Consider the following 15,681-nt stretch of genomic DNA (forward strand, 5'->3'; position numbering starts at 1 on the left):
TTGGGCTACTCACTCTCACAAGCACACATGTGTCCGCACGGCTGAAAAAGAACAGCTGCTTTCTTGTCGGAGCATACCACGCATTCTTCAATCTGCGAAAAAGAGGGTACAGCATAAGCGTGAACATCTACAAGTAAACCGAGTGACTCTAACAGCGCCTTTTGTATCCAAATGCATTGCTCCTCTGTAAGGAAACTCTTCCACACAGAGGAATTTACCACAGGCTTCTCCTCTGTCCTCTATCTAGTCTCTTGGTCACTTATTTTCACATTTTTTTAAACACCCCATCTACGCTGGCCTCGTTCTACCTCAGTCTCCCTACCTGTCTGAAAGAATGACATCGAAAATTCCACTTCCTCCGAGGTCAGGGAGAACAGACTAGACTTCAGTTTTCTTTTTTTGCTTAAACTACTTTTGAGAGAAACATTAAAAGGACAAATGACTGAGATAAGATAGATTTCTAACATTCATAAAAGTCTAACCAGATTAGCCAGACTGCTGAAGCTTGAGGAGGAGGACGGAGGGGTCTATTGATCCACATCTGAGGAATGCCACCTAGCACATCCTTTCCCAGAACATGGACCCTCCCCCCAGCCACTGGCTGAAGCCCAGAGCTCTGACTAGTCTTTCCCCTGATCTCTAAAACCACAGCCCTCCACAGAGTAATCGTGATTTCCCTCAGTTTTTCTTCCTCTTCTCCACTTAATCTGCGTTCTGCGTATAATCTGCGTTCTGCGTGTAAAATAATTTCTTAAGCTTGCTCTGGTTCTCCAACCCCCACCTGCCCACCACCCTTGGCCCCACATTCACCTTTCAGTCATCCTCCTTCCTTCTGATACACATTCACCCCTACTTGTGTCACTTAAGAATACTGTCCACCTAAGAATACTCTTCACCTAAACAACCGAATATTGGACCTTCCCAACTTAGACCTTGCTATGGACACAGTAACTTCGTGGGAAGCAGTAAGACATGGTTGGTCAGAATCTTAATGTTCCTGGTTTCCAATTCCAGCTCCAGTACTAACAAGTTACCTAACACTGTGGAGATGAAGCTTTTAAAAACTCTGAACAATAAAGAACAATCCTTCTTCACAAGGTAGTAAGAGTCAATTAGAAGACAGGGAGAGGAGTTAGGTGGCCCTTACTGAGGTATATCCTAGAACAATTCTAACTATCAGATTTTGGGGGGGTGGGGGTGGATATCTGAAGTAAGACAGAATAAGATAGAGGAGTAGAAAGAGTTATGAGAAATATTTAAGAAGACTTGGTAACTAATAAAATGTACAGAATAGAGAAGAAGAAATCTAAGATATCTGCTAAGTTTCTAACTTGATATAAAACAGTTGAAAGAAATATAAATTTCAGTCTCCTACAGCTTATAAAATGCAAGACCAGGGTGGTCTTTCCAAGTCTACGATTACACATCCAGGCTTTAGGCCTGTTCAAGATCTGACTACAAAGAAGGGAACGATGACCTTGAGTCCCCAAGCTGCTAACACTATGCAGTACACCAGCACAACCACAGGAAGGGGAGCAAAAACAGGAAGACTCTGGAAGAGTGGCTAAGGGACCCACACCCTGGAGACAGGTATATTTTTCATAGCTCCCAAGAAAGTCTTTCCTTTCTCTAAAGGAAGGAGTGAGGACCATGGTAAGTCTCAAAGGTGTGTGAGTTAGCTATCTGTTGGTTAGTAAGCTAAAAAGAAAAGCAGGCACAATCTGGGTGAAAGAAGAAATGAAAATCCCAAACATCAGCAGCTAGAATTCTGACTGATTCAGCCATCTCTACGTGAGGGGTATCTTCATATAAATATTGTAGGGATTATACGTGCTAAAATACTGGCCAAACATTAAAATGTGACAGTTGAAAAAAGAAAAAGAATAAATTAGATACTATGTGTAAAGTGTTTAGTTCAACGCTTAATATACAATCAGTGCCTAACACATGATGATTCTCTGCTCCTCACTATATAAAAGATGTGTTGATTCCCAACACAACTGTCTATATATCTGAATTGTTTATAAAGACGTTAAAATAATCTAGCAAACCAATATAATAATCACTTACCCATTCAGCTATTAATTCTTTAAAAAGATCTTTCCAAGCATAAATGTTACCCCTTCTGGGTTTTCTCCCCAGGTTACATACCCAGGAGTGGAACTACTATATCAAAGCATGTTTATTGTAAAGGTTTGTATATATATTGTTCAGGATGGTCTCTCAAAAAAAAAAGTGAACCCAGTGATTCAGCCAACTGCAGTGTTAAGAGAGTACTCATTTCCCACTTCCCTGGCTAGCAATTTTTGAAGTTTGTTTTTGCTAATTTGACAAGAATGGTTAATAGTAGTTCATAATTTCACGTGTATTTCTTTAATTGCTAAACAGACCAAGCTCATGTATTCTTCCTCATCCAAACAACAGTTTTACAATTTATCTTCATGAAGATGTTCATGATCCTTTAGCCACTTGGGGTCACTATTTCCTTATATTCAAAGGTTCCACAACCAACCTGACAAACCTCTTGGGAGGGTATATGTAAGTTCTCATCCTTTTGCACAGGAATGAAAATTCTGTAACTTAAAATACAAACAGAAAGCTTTCTGATTCCTGGAGTTCAGAACTGGACTAAAAAGGAGTAACAACATATTCCTTCCTTTCTACCTTCCTGTTCTGTCAACCCTCTCTTGGAGAAACTGGTTTTAATTTTGTTTGTATAACATAACACAGAAGAAAGAATAGGGACTTAAGAATCAAGAAAACTGAGTTCAAGACCCAAGTATCAGTGTACTTCTTTGAGATTCAGTTTTTTCAACTGAAAACACCAGAGTGACCAGAGGATCAGTAAGGGTTATAAGATGAGACTTCGCTTTACAAAACCCTGGGATCTAAACTCACTTCACGTCTCTCTTAAAGCACTGATGACATCCCTATACAGAAGAGTAGCTTTTACTGTTAAGTCATAGTGTGTCAAGAGATTACTAATTTATAGCAGGGAACTATCATATACATCTCTGACTTGGTTATAAAACAAGTGCTCAAGAAACGTTTTTGAAATAGGGTTTAATCTAACAAAAAGTTTCAAGCACAACAGCAGAACACACAGAATCTAAAAACAAGAGAATGATTTAAATTTTTATTCTTTCAGATTCTTTCCCAAACTGTTACTCTGTCAGCAGGTAACTAAAGCAAATTATAAATACCAAGTAAAGCAATTCACATTAATTTATTAAAGCAGCGTTGACACCAACGTAATGCATATGAAATGCCAACACAGTGCTTGGCATACAGTGAGTGCTGCCAGTATATCCTTCTCCCCTTTATAAACAGGTTAAACAATTACATACGTACTACTAATCCAATACCTCTCACCCCCAAATAACTCCTGGAACTTTTTCCTGGGCCTAAAATTTTACCAATGATATAGTCATTTGGATCATAAAAAACATACAGTCTTAGAAGAAGTTCTATGTAAATACAAGAAGCACTGGCAAGATTTCACCTTTCAAGTCACTCCCAGCTAGTTCATCATGAGAATTAGCGCCAACTTGTTTCTAATAATGAATGTCAATGTATAGCTTAGGAAATATCTAGGGAAAAATAAAAAGAACAACAAGGGAACGAGAAAAGAGTATAACCTTCATAAATGAAGCCAAAGAAAACCAAAGTATCTTTTGATTTAAGCTACTCACTTTGAAAGAAATTATTTGTAAGAAACTTAAACCTCACTTTACATATACACACATTAAGAAAAACTAAAGAAAATCAATTATTTCATAAACTAAAATGAGTAAGATGATAAAGCACTAAGTTACATGGGGAAAAAAGAAAGAAACCAGAAACTCGGAAAAGAATCTGCTTCTCAAAAAACAAAAGGAGTCAGATGAGATAAAAAGTTCAGATATACAGAATTTGGCCATAAAGAATTACAGGATTATCAGACTTCATCTGCCTACTAAAGAGTGGGATACAATATCAAATGAGCAGCATCATCTATGAAGTTTTCTTTCCAAATATGTCTAAGTTGAAACTAATCAAGCTGTGAGATCTAACTTCCAGTTCAAAGAAATAAAAAGGATATAGAAACAAAGCACACCATGATAACACAATCAAATAAATCCAGACTATGTGACATTCTACTGAAAAAAATCAACTGGTCTTCTACAAAGAGGAATACAAAACAATTCACGCACTCAAAAGACCTGTAATATACACGTAACTAAAACCACAAAGTGGAATTAAACACATCTTTAGGTGATAAGGGACTCTGAAAGTAAAATAGTAGACAACTTTTATTTTTAACTAATAGTGTAGTTTACATGTTTCAACTGGTGTCTTGATAAATGTATAAATAATACATTCCCATGTTTAGATCTTGCTTAGGAAGAACAAAATTAAAACAGATACACGGCATCATATAATCTTATTTATCATTAACTGTAGTCTCAGAGATCAAACAATAATAAAACGCTGTATGAAAAACATATTACCTTGGTCCTGGACTGAACTTGCTCTTTACAGAGGAGGCATTTCTTGACTCGTGGCGAACACAGAGAACAGGTAGCAATATGCCCACACGGGCCAAACAGGGTGTCTCTCTTCATATCGGAGCACACCATACACTCTTCTAAGGTTTCAGAGTCATTACTGATCATAGAAGGACTTCGAGAGCCCACCTGACCACTAATAAAAGAAAGTAATTCCAATCAAACCTATCAGAACATTTGTTAGAAATTCGTTAATTAAAATGTTTTAAAACACCTAGAGCATCATTCGTTTGCATAAACACTTTAGTTATGTTTAAAAACTAAGCCTTATCATCTGTAATGAAACACTGTATATATATTTTTCTACCTCTTTGCATTTTTTTTAGTACATATAGCACGATTCAAATTTCAATTGAACAAATCCTCACCCAATGAAAAAGGGTGAATGTTCTAACACAGAAGTTAAAAACACTAGCTTAAAAAAAACATGAACAGTTTCACTCAATCTTTTTTTATCTATACAGAACCAGCTGAGGAAGACACAAGACATAGGAATAAAACAAAAATCCTAACTAGAGCCCATGTTAGTTGCCCTAAGAACAGACAGAGGAAGCATCATCGGAGTCCACAACAGACGGGGAACTGTGAAAAATAGGTCACTGCAGCTGCTGTTTTGACATTTCTTTAAATTTATCCTTAAGGAGCATAAAGATTCTATTACAGAAAGGCAGAACATATCCATAAATACATATACATGACACAGAAATACATATCCACAACCAACTACAGCTACAGCTACAGCTAACACTGTTTCTACTACAATCTTCAGAGACTCATGAAAACGCATGCTCACGTGTTCACACACAGGGTGATTTCCCGTACACCCCAGTGTTTAAGTTATTATTGTAGTAATTACAGTGCCTTTATCTACATATTTTTAGATACATTCTGTCTTTCTCTAATAGAATTTTATGTTCCTTAAGAATATACTTAAAGATATGTATATACCTCTATATACAACTACTTAGCCATAAAAAAAAGAATAAAATAATGTCATTTGCAGCAACATGAATGAACCTAGAGATTATCACAGTAAGCAAAGTAAGTCAGAGAAAGACAAATATCATCTATCATTTATGTGGACTCTCAAACGATACAATCTGAACTGACTTACAAAACAGACATAGAAACAGACACAGTAAACAAACTTACAGTTACCAAAGGGGAAAGGAGTAGGGAAAGGATAAATTAGAGGAGTTTGGGATTAGCAGATATAAACTACTACATATTCAATATAAAATAAACAACAAGGTCCTACTATACAGCACAAGTAACTATATTCAGTATCTTGTAATAAACCATAATGGAAGAATATGTATATTTATGTATACATGAATCACTTTGCTTTACATCAGAAAATAACACTGTAAATCAACTATACTACAATAAAAAAATACTTCATTATATTAATTTCCCTGTAACACAGCTCTATGTATGGATTCCAAAGAGGTGTCATTTCATCACTACACATAAATTACGAGAAGAAAGAAAGTACAAAGTTCAAGGGACAACTACTAAAATGTTTAATGACAAGAACTAAGTCCTTAATTGTGAAACCACATGACACTTTATGTACAGAATATTAGGTTTTATGAAAATAAATAATACAAACCTGACTTTTTCTTTATGACACTTTGCCAAGGCTTTGCAGAGACTTGGATCAGGACAGAGATCAAGTGGCGACTGACCCTTCTTATTTCGGATGCTAAGGTCAGCACCGTTAGCAGCCAAGAAACAGGCAATAGATGCTGCACTCTTCTTCTCAGCCCCCTGGGTACCAAGTCCCATTATTAACTGAAATCATATGAAAAGAGTCATTATTTTCCCCTTTAGGAATCTGTTATCATTTTTTATCACCAAATATACATACATACATACATCTGTGTGTGTGTGGTGTATGCTTGCATATATATGTATGCATGTATATATGAACATGTATGTGTGAATAAGAAAATGTCTGGAAAGAGCACGCACACTACAGAGACAGGACGGACACTTACCAGGCGCAGTCCTAGTATCATCCCCTTCTTACCCACCCCCAGCGTCCTCAGGCGTACAGTATGGGGACTGACCCATCCTTCAGGTTCAGAGTGAACCAAAGATGGTCCAGCTCAGTCAGATACCCACTGCATCTGGGCTTAGTTCAGGGGTGACACATAATCTAAATCCAGTTACTTAAGGCCCGTAAGACTCAAGAATGGAACTTCTGATTTAGATATTGAGGAAACAGCACTCCCTTTTCTAACAACTTGGCCCTGGAGCTGTTAGCAACCAACTTGAAACAATAAGGGGAGAGAGAACTGAGGAAAGAACCAAGAACTAGGAATTAAGACACAAAGTGGAGAATGAGACAAATCAGGTTCTACTGTCATCTGAGCTACTGACCCACACATCTTGTGTGAAAACAGTCATAATAACTGTTAACATTGATGGAGCATCTACAGAGGACTAAGAACTATTTTAAGCACTTTCCATGAACTAACTCATTTAATCCTCACAACCCTACGGAGGTGGTTACTCCCTTCCCCTCATTTTAAAATGAGAAAAACAAGGCACATAGGAGTTAGAGTATTTACCCATGGTCATACAGAAAGACAGGCAGCAATTAGCAAACACTTTGGTCTCAGAATCCTTTTACATTCTTAAAAATGATTCTCAAATTCATATGGAAAGGTGAAGGACCTAGAATAGTAAAGCAACTTTGAAAAACAGGAAGAAAGTTGGACTGACCTCAACATTTATTATAAGGCTACAGTACGTTGGCATTACAGAGCTAAAGACACAGATTAACAGAAGAGAACTGATTTTAGATAAAGGCACAACAAGCGATTCAGTAGAAAAAGATAGTCTTCTCAACAAATGGGACTGGAATGATGATATCCACAAGCAAAATAAGATGACCCATACTTCATACTGTGTATATAAAAATTAACTCAAAATCAATCACAGACTTAAGTGTAACAGATCAAACTTTATAAACTTCCAGTACAAAACAGAAAAAAAACTTAGTGACTTTAGATTTAGCAAAGATTTCTCAGGACTCAAACAATAAAAGAAAAAAATTGCTAAATCAGACTTCACTAAAATTACTATTTTTCGACTCATAGACTTAGAAAATTTTCTGGTTGCTGGGAGGAAGGGATACTTAGGGAGTTTGGGAAGGTCATGTACACACTGCTATGTTCAAAATGGATAACCAACAAGGACCTACTGTTCTAGCACATGAATTCTGCTCAATGTCATGTACCAGACTGGAGGGGGGAGGGGGTTTGAGGGAGAATGGATACATGTATACATATGGCTGAGCTCCTTTGCTGTTCACCTAAAACTACCACAACATTGTTGACTGGCTATACGCTGATTCAAAAAGTTTAAAGTCTGAAAAAAAAACCAAACTATTGCTTCAAAAAATACCATTAAAAGAATGAAAAGACAAGCCACAGACTGGGAGAATGTATGTGCATATCGCATATCTGATATGGAACTTGATTCAGATTGGTAGTAAGAAAACAGCTCAACAACATAATAAATTAAGGTCTAAAGTGACAGCTTTGTCAAATATATATGGGTGGTAAACCTGCAAATGAAAAGATGTTCAATACCAGTAGTCATAAGGAAATGCAACCCCAAACCACAACAAGACACCACAACAATCCTGTCTGAATGGCTTAAGTTGCATAAGGAGAACCAAACAACTTTTAGTAAGAATGCAAACAATACAGTCAGTACTGACTAGTGTTTAGCTCATAAACTAAATTCCTACATTTGTACTTTTGATGAAATATCTGATCAGATGCAGGTTCAATGAGCCATAAATATAAGACCTTGCATTAAAAGATGCTCCTCCCGGCACAGAAGTGACGATTTTCTTTGCTCACCGTGTTTTTGGATGGCTCCCAAGCAGCATCGACCTTCCCCACATCCTGCATATCTTGAAGCTGACGCAGCTGAGACAGAGTGTGATGCCGCAGGGCTTCGTGCAGAGGAGTGTCCCCATCCTTATCTTGAATATCTAACTTGGCGCCTGCACGGACCAAAAGCTAAAAGAGAAAAATGTCTCTTTTTCCTAAAGTATTCCACCCACAAGAAATTATAATACATCTAAAGTAACAAAGTTTCAGTTACATAAGATGAGTTTGTTCTGGAGAGCCCCCCCATTGCATGGTGTTGTATCATGTTCATACAATTTGCTCAGAAGGCAGACTTTAAATGTTCTCACCAAACAGATACACAAACTCTGTGTGATGGTGGCTATGTTAATTAGCTTAATTATAGTGATTATTTCACAACGTATACCTGGATCAAAATACGAAGTTGTATACTTTAAATGTATACAATTTCCATCTGTCTATTATAACTTAATAAAGCTGAAAAAATTTAAAATTAAAGTAACAGTGTGACAGCTCTATCTGATGGGGCTGCAATGAAAGTTAACTTATGTGTTTGCTTGCCACCTCTCTGGATCCCTGTGACTCCTTACAAATAATGATAAGCTTGATTATTCAAACATACTGAACTAGGGACAGCAGAAAAAACAAGAACCAATATGCAGCTTAATTATTCTACTCTAAGATCAAAATAACTGGAGGAAATTCAGGACATTTTTTTTCCTCTCCTTTTAATTTCAGATATGTGAGTTGGTATATTTTAAGTATTTCCAATAGGACCAAATCACAATACTCAAAATTCTTCTATTATTTAAATAAATATGCATTATTTTTTTCCATCCCCTTTGGTCAATTCTCTCCAAATGTGTGGTTATAACGGTTATAAGTCCAAACATCACAGAAATGAAGAATTTCTGGCAAGAGAATTTTAAATAATTATAAATGTGAAGTGTTTACTAAGTTACAATCTCTTACATATAATGCATAATTGATAATACCACAACAGATATTTTAAGCAGTAAATATAAAACTTTGCTTTAACAAATTCTCTAACCTTTCCACAAATGTTATCAGAGTTTTAGAAAAACACCATACAAAGAAATCAGTCTCAAGCATACAGTCCTACCTGTTTTGGCAAATTACTATTTTGCTCTTTTTTTGTTCACTGTGCTTCAAAAAGATTATATAAAACGTCTCTGTAGGTCGGTTTCTCAAATTTAAATCTGCATCAGAATTACACGGGGGCCTGTAAAACCACAGATTGCTAGCTCCCCCCTTAGAGGTTCCGCTCTGGTTGGTCTGAGATGGGGCCAGAGAATTTACTCTTCTGCCAAAGCCCTAGGTGATGCTATTGCTGCTGCTTCAGCCTCCAAACTTTAAGAATCACTGCTCTACAAAAAAAGTTTAAACAGATCATCTTTCAAGTATTTGATCTGGAATCACCAGATTAGTAAAATAAAAATACGTATGCCAACTTCTTTGAAATGTTTGGCAAATGTCCAGCCAAAGCCTTTAATTACAGTTCACTTTCAATTATAAAAATTAAAAGTATACTTTTTAAAAATGTATATGTTACTTTGAAATTCTCTGATTTAGTATTCCAGGAATTTACAAATCCTGACAACAAAATTATAAAAACTTTGAATATAACAGTTAAGACTTTCCCTATTAGAAATTAAAACTCTTTACCCAACTGATTAAAATACTAAAGCCTAAAATCATAATTTTACCTCTAACTAAGCCTTCTGAGAAGCCTAACAACATATCAGTTAAAAGGGTAAGATTCACTTTAGTAGACACGTTACCCTCACAATCTGGGTGTGCTGCCGCTCCACGGCAAGGTGGAGGGCCGTCTGCTGGTTCACATTCTGGATGTCCAGGTTTGCGTTTCCCTGAAAGAAGAACAAGGCTCACAGTTGAACGTGACGAGAGGGAAGCACATAATCTAACTCTCTCTGCGGAAGCCATGACACTGGCTGCTGCTGACGCCCCTCCAAGGGCGAGACCTTGTGCTCTATGGCAACAGATGTGGCTAGCAGGAAGTGGTGGGACAGCAAGCTTTCTGAAACAGAACGGCACATTTAAAACTATCTTTACTGTGGTGATTCCACCTAAGGACAGTTACAGGACAAAGGACAATACAGAGTCAAACACAGCTCCCTTTGAATCTCCATTACAGAGTCACCAAAATAATCAGCTCATTTTAAGTAAGTACTTCCTGAAAATGTATCAATGAGTCCTCATATTGTATTTGGAAATTCAGAAGACCTAGAATGTTAAAGTAGGTCTGAGAAAAAAACAACAAAGTTAGAGGACTTATTCCAACTGAGTAACTGATTGCAGTTACTGATTACTATAGTTACTAGTTATTACTTCAGTTCAGTTACTGATTACTATACAGCAACAGTAACCAAGACAGTGGGCTTCCCTAGTAGCTCAGCTGATAAAGAATCGGCCTGCAATGCAGGAGATCCCAGTTCGATTCCTGGGTCGGGAAGATCCCCTGGAGAAGGGACAGGCTACCCATTCCAGTATTCTTTGGGTTCCCTGGTGGCTCAGCTGGTAAAGAATCCGCCGGCAATGGAGGAGACCTGGGTTCAATCCCTGGGTTGGAAAGATCCCCTGGAGAAGTGCATGGTAACTCACTCCAGTATTCTTGCCTGGAGAATTTCCATGGACAAGAGGAGACTGGTGGGCTGCAGTCCATGAGGTTGCAAAGAGTTGGACACAACTGAGCGACTAAGCACAACCAAGACAGTGTGGTACTGGCTTAGGTCAGTAGTTTGGATTTAGGATGAAAAGGAATTTATCATAGTTAACAACACTTTAAGAGAATTAACTTTAATAATAAAGGCTTATAAAGGCAGGAGAAAGGCAGTTTAGCTTTTGAATTGTTTCTTTCTTTAAATGTCTTTGTACAGACTATCCATCTTATGATCTAAGACCCAATTACACATAATGTACTATCTACTAAATTTTCCCTGCCATTTCATCTTCTTAACTAGACTGTAAGTTCCTTGAAGTCAGGAGTCACAGATAATTCTTTGGAAATTTTACTGCTTCCCTATGGCATATGCTTGTCTGAAGCATTTAAAAATTTTGCTGAATATACCAAAACATCATAAAATTGCAATCAATAGGTTCCCTTCAAAATCTGAGCTCATAAAAATGTAGAGGTATCTTATTCCTAAGATAAATGAAATAACTAAGGTGAGCCTACCCTGCTATCCAGTCACAGATTCAAGGGGTTCAGCAGTTGTTGAGAACTGAGTCCCTAGCTCCTAACTGCAGCCTGGTGTCACCTGGTAGCAACTCACCACACTGATTTAGACATCAGCATACTGGTTCGTGATGATATAGCTGAGTGACACTTACACAACAGTGGCAGTGATTCTGGAAAACCCCTTTAAGTTAATGCCTATTTTGTTGGACGAACTCAGGAAGACTGTGCAGAGAGAATACTGGAGGCATGAAGGATCCACATCCACCCTACCCACACCCCCACTACTACTTCCCTCCATTGAAGTGCCACTATTAGGCATAAGACTAAATTCATACTATAGCTGAATTTGCATCATCATGGGATTTTACTGTAATCTACTAGTAAGTGGTTCAGTCCAGTCGCTCAGTCATGTCTGACTCTTTGGGACCCCATGGGCTGCAGCACACCAGGCTTCCCTGTCCATCACCAACTCCTGGAGCTTGCTCAAACTCATGTCCATCGAGTTGGTGATGCCATCCAACCATCTCATCCATAAGTAGCTGATGAAGTAATAATAAATCAATGATTAGCAATGACCCAAAATTGTTAAAAATTACTGAACTGCTTTTCCTACCTGATGCACCAACAGTTCAGCCACTTCTACATGATTATTAAGGGCAGCCAGATGCAAGGCAGTATAACCATCATCTTTCTTCTCATCCACAATCCACGGTCTTGGTAATTTGGACAGTAAAACACGCATTGCACTGAAAGCAAGTTTATATTAATTTGATATTTAGTTATATATTTTATTATTTTCTTTACAAAAAATATTCAAAAGAAACTCTTAAAATCAAATGAAAATATTCCTCTTTAAAGAAAATTGTGCCCTTAAGAGACAAACAGAAATTCAAAATTTCTAAATCTCAAATGCACAGCCCTTTGACATTTTAAGAGGTAAACAAATTATCACTGTTTGGAGAGTAGAATCAAAATAGAATGGGAGTGGTACAGAGGGAAATATTCTGAGAGGGGGAAAAAAAACCAAAGGTGAAATATACCCTAGTAAGGACACAGTTTGAATTTGTGCAATCTCTTAGGTTCAATTAGAGTAGTATATATTAATGAAAGAGTTAATGAAGAACAACCAGGTAACAAAAGTTAATTGGGAAAAACAGTGATAATTAAGACAAATATTATGTGGCTGGCAGATTATCATGAATTCTGCGGGGTTAAAAATCTGATATATGTCATTTAGTAGTGCTAAATCTAGTTGATATCAAAACATACAAAATGGCAATCAAATATTTAAAATTTACAATACGATAACCAAATATCTCCAAACCAAAAAAAAAAAAAAACAAACAAGAAAGTTATCCTAAAGAGCACCAAAGATTAAACCATAAAAGATCAGGGGAACTAATTACTGAGAAACCATGCTTTGTAAAGAAAAGGCTAGCCTACCCTCAAAAAGGAAAGCAAAATAAGAAGCAACTTTTCTTACCAATCATCAGTAACTTCTCCTAACAAAGATTTTGTCTGGAAAACTCATAATTTGGGAAAAATCTAAAAATAATTTTTTTTTAATTTAGGAAAAATTTCCCTTAATATCTGTCCACTAATTGTTGGGTTTTTTTTTAAAGACTGACACCTGAGATAATGAACGGCTTCTATAAACAGTACTGGACTTGGCACAGACAACACTGATATATGAATTAGATATTGAATGTTCCCCAACACCTAAAAAAGGCATTAAAGGCAGAAAAGCTTCAAAATTGTGTCAATAGAGTATAAAAGGGCAAGAAGTTAACAGTAAGATATATATTGGGATAGTTTTTCCTAAGGGGACACACAGGAGAGAAAAATCTTAATCAGAAATATTTTAAACGTATGGAGAAACAGTCTGAAGATGCAGAATAAGAACGCGTGTAAAAGAAATTGTTAAGTCTCTAAATAACGAAACTAAGACCTAATGTGATACGTGCTTCCTTAATGGCAGTGGTCCATGAATCCCACGTAGGAAGTCCAAGACATCTGAGAACATGCTTTAAAGAATCCACGAATCTCTAAAATTGTACTCATATCTGGAAGTTCATAGCTTTTATCAGATTTTCAAACAGGTTAATGACCCAAGGCATACTGAGAATCAAAACTTAAGACAGCCTTCCGTGGTTGTTTCTAAAGTTAAAATCACTGTCCATGAATGACAGACTTCTTTGGAAATCTGTGGAAGGCCAGGAACCATTCCCTCCCCAAAAAATGCACATAAAAATCTTTACATATAATTTTGAGGAAATTCAAGTTCCATTCATGGACCTCATACAAAGCTGAAGATTCTTGCTTTAGCTCATTTTCAGTAACTGTAAGGACTTTAAACTTCCCCATTCAGTGGATTAAAATAAAATACTACAAATTATGTAGATTTTTGACTCAAATCCTTAACAGGGAAAAGTATATGGCACAACAATATACTACCAAGTGTTTGGATTTCGCATAATCATGAGGCTAAAGTCATACATTACCTACTACCTTACACAGTTGACCTTGTGAGAAACAGAATCTATAGTTTCATGACTCTTTTGGAGAGTTTTGAAGACACAAGTATTAAATCATGTGAAAAAGTTGTATTAGAGACAAAATATAATCATTAAAAATAATAAGGTAAAGATATGGGGGGGCGCTTTTTTGGGTTTTTATTGTGGTTGTACCCCATAGTATTAGAGATGAATCATGGTAATTTTTGATTTCCCATAGAAACAGTGTTATATTGACAAATAAGGTAAATACACCAGATAATAATTAGGTAAATAAAACAGATAATTATGGAAAAAGAGATTTGTACAAGAGGCGATTCAGAAGTCAAATCAGGATAATACATAGATAAAAAAATCAACGAATTATAAGTAAAAAGATAAACATCATGTCTTTTTCTTTTTTTTCCGGAAAATAACGATTGGTTAAAAAAAGCGTGAAGAATTATTCTCTGTGAAGCCTGGAAAAAGAATGAGAAAAATAATCTATTAGTGTATCACCAGCTTTATCTGTAGAAAAAGTTCTGTAACAAGAACCCCAGCACTCGAATTTACCCTCCAAAAGAATCACGAGAATGCTATCAGTTTTCAGTACATCGTCCTATGAAAAATAATTTGACATTTTTATTAATGTTAGTGTTAGTCATCTCTATGGGCCTATAAAGTCATATGAAAAGAGTACTATACGAACTAAAATGAGATAATGTAATATAATGTTTTAGTATAGTCTAAAGCTCTTCAGTATAATAGTGTTATTACAGTTCTAAGTTTATAGACCTATGAAGTACACAATACAAATTTCCCTTTTTCTCCTTCCCAAGAATTCTTCCTGTATTCTTGATTTTGGTTATTCTTGTTATCATTTAACCAGCCACCCAAGTCAGAAATATGGGAATCATTCTAGACCCTCTCCTCCCTTCCCACTCCTGCATTCAATTTGTTCTACTGACTTTCCCTTTTAAAACGAAACTATTATTTCCTATATAATATCTTTAATATAGACTTTTATATAGACTTTCATTACCTTTCCTCTGAACATCTGTAACAGCCCCCTTCCAAATCTAGCCCTTATACCCCTTTCACACAAATCTACCCATTTCATAATTTTCACAAATTCAAAGTCATCAGCATTCAAATAAAAAAAGGCTCCCTTTCATATAACTAAATCTTTTTAAGACTGGTCTTGATAAAATTTATTCTGAAATATACTTTTTGTTTTAATATACTTTTAAAAGAATATAAGACTAAACTTACCTTATGATAACTGAATTATAACAAAATCAACTCCTGATTAAATGCTATAAGTTTTGGAGAAATACTGCAAATAGCCCCAAATCAGAATTAATACAAAAGTCAACAGCTGGCTAGGAGTGGTCAGATTAGTTTTTGGTTTTGCCATTTTTAAATAAACTTTCAGATTTTAGATTTACAGAAAATTGTGAAGACAGTATAGAGAGTTCCTCACCCCTGCTATTAATACTGTACATTAGGATGATACATTTGTTATGCTGGAA

The 15,681-nt window shown here is 36.3% G+C and overlaps 1 protein-coding gene across 1 annotated transcript in view; it reads right to left on the reverse strand.

Moving 5' to 3' along the window:
- Window positions 1-15,681, reverse strand: part of MIB1 (MIB E3 ubiquitin protein ligase 1) — a 103,060-nt gene that overhangs the window by 13,683 nt on the left and 73,696 nt on the right. Inside the window, exons 13-18 of the mRNA XM_004020480.5 lie at window positions 12,271-12,403; window positions 10,240-10,326; window positions 8,426-8,587; window positions 6,160-6,341; window positions 4,491-4,683; window positions 14-92 (exon numbers count right to left, since the gene is read on the reverse strand). Of these exons, the coding sequence (XP_004020529.3) occupies window positions 14-92; window positions 4,491-4,683; window positions 6,160-6,341; window positions 8,426-8,587; window positions 10,240-10,326; window positions 12,271-12,403 (836 nt within the window). The remainder of the gene's footprint in view (window positions 1-13; window positions 93-4,490; window positions 4,684-6,159; window positions 6,342-8,425; window positions 8,588-10,239; window positions 10,327-12,270; window positions 12,404-15,681) is intronic.

Source organism: Ovis aries, chromosome 23, assembly GCF_016772045.2.
Source record: "Ovis aries strain OAR_USU_Benz2616 breed Rambouillet chromosome 23, ARS-UI_Ramb_v3.0, whole genome shotgun sequence".
In the NCBI taxonomy this organism is placed as follows: Eukaryota; Metazoa; Chordata; class Mammalia; order Artiodactyla; family Bovidae; genus Ovis; species Ovis aries.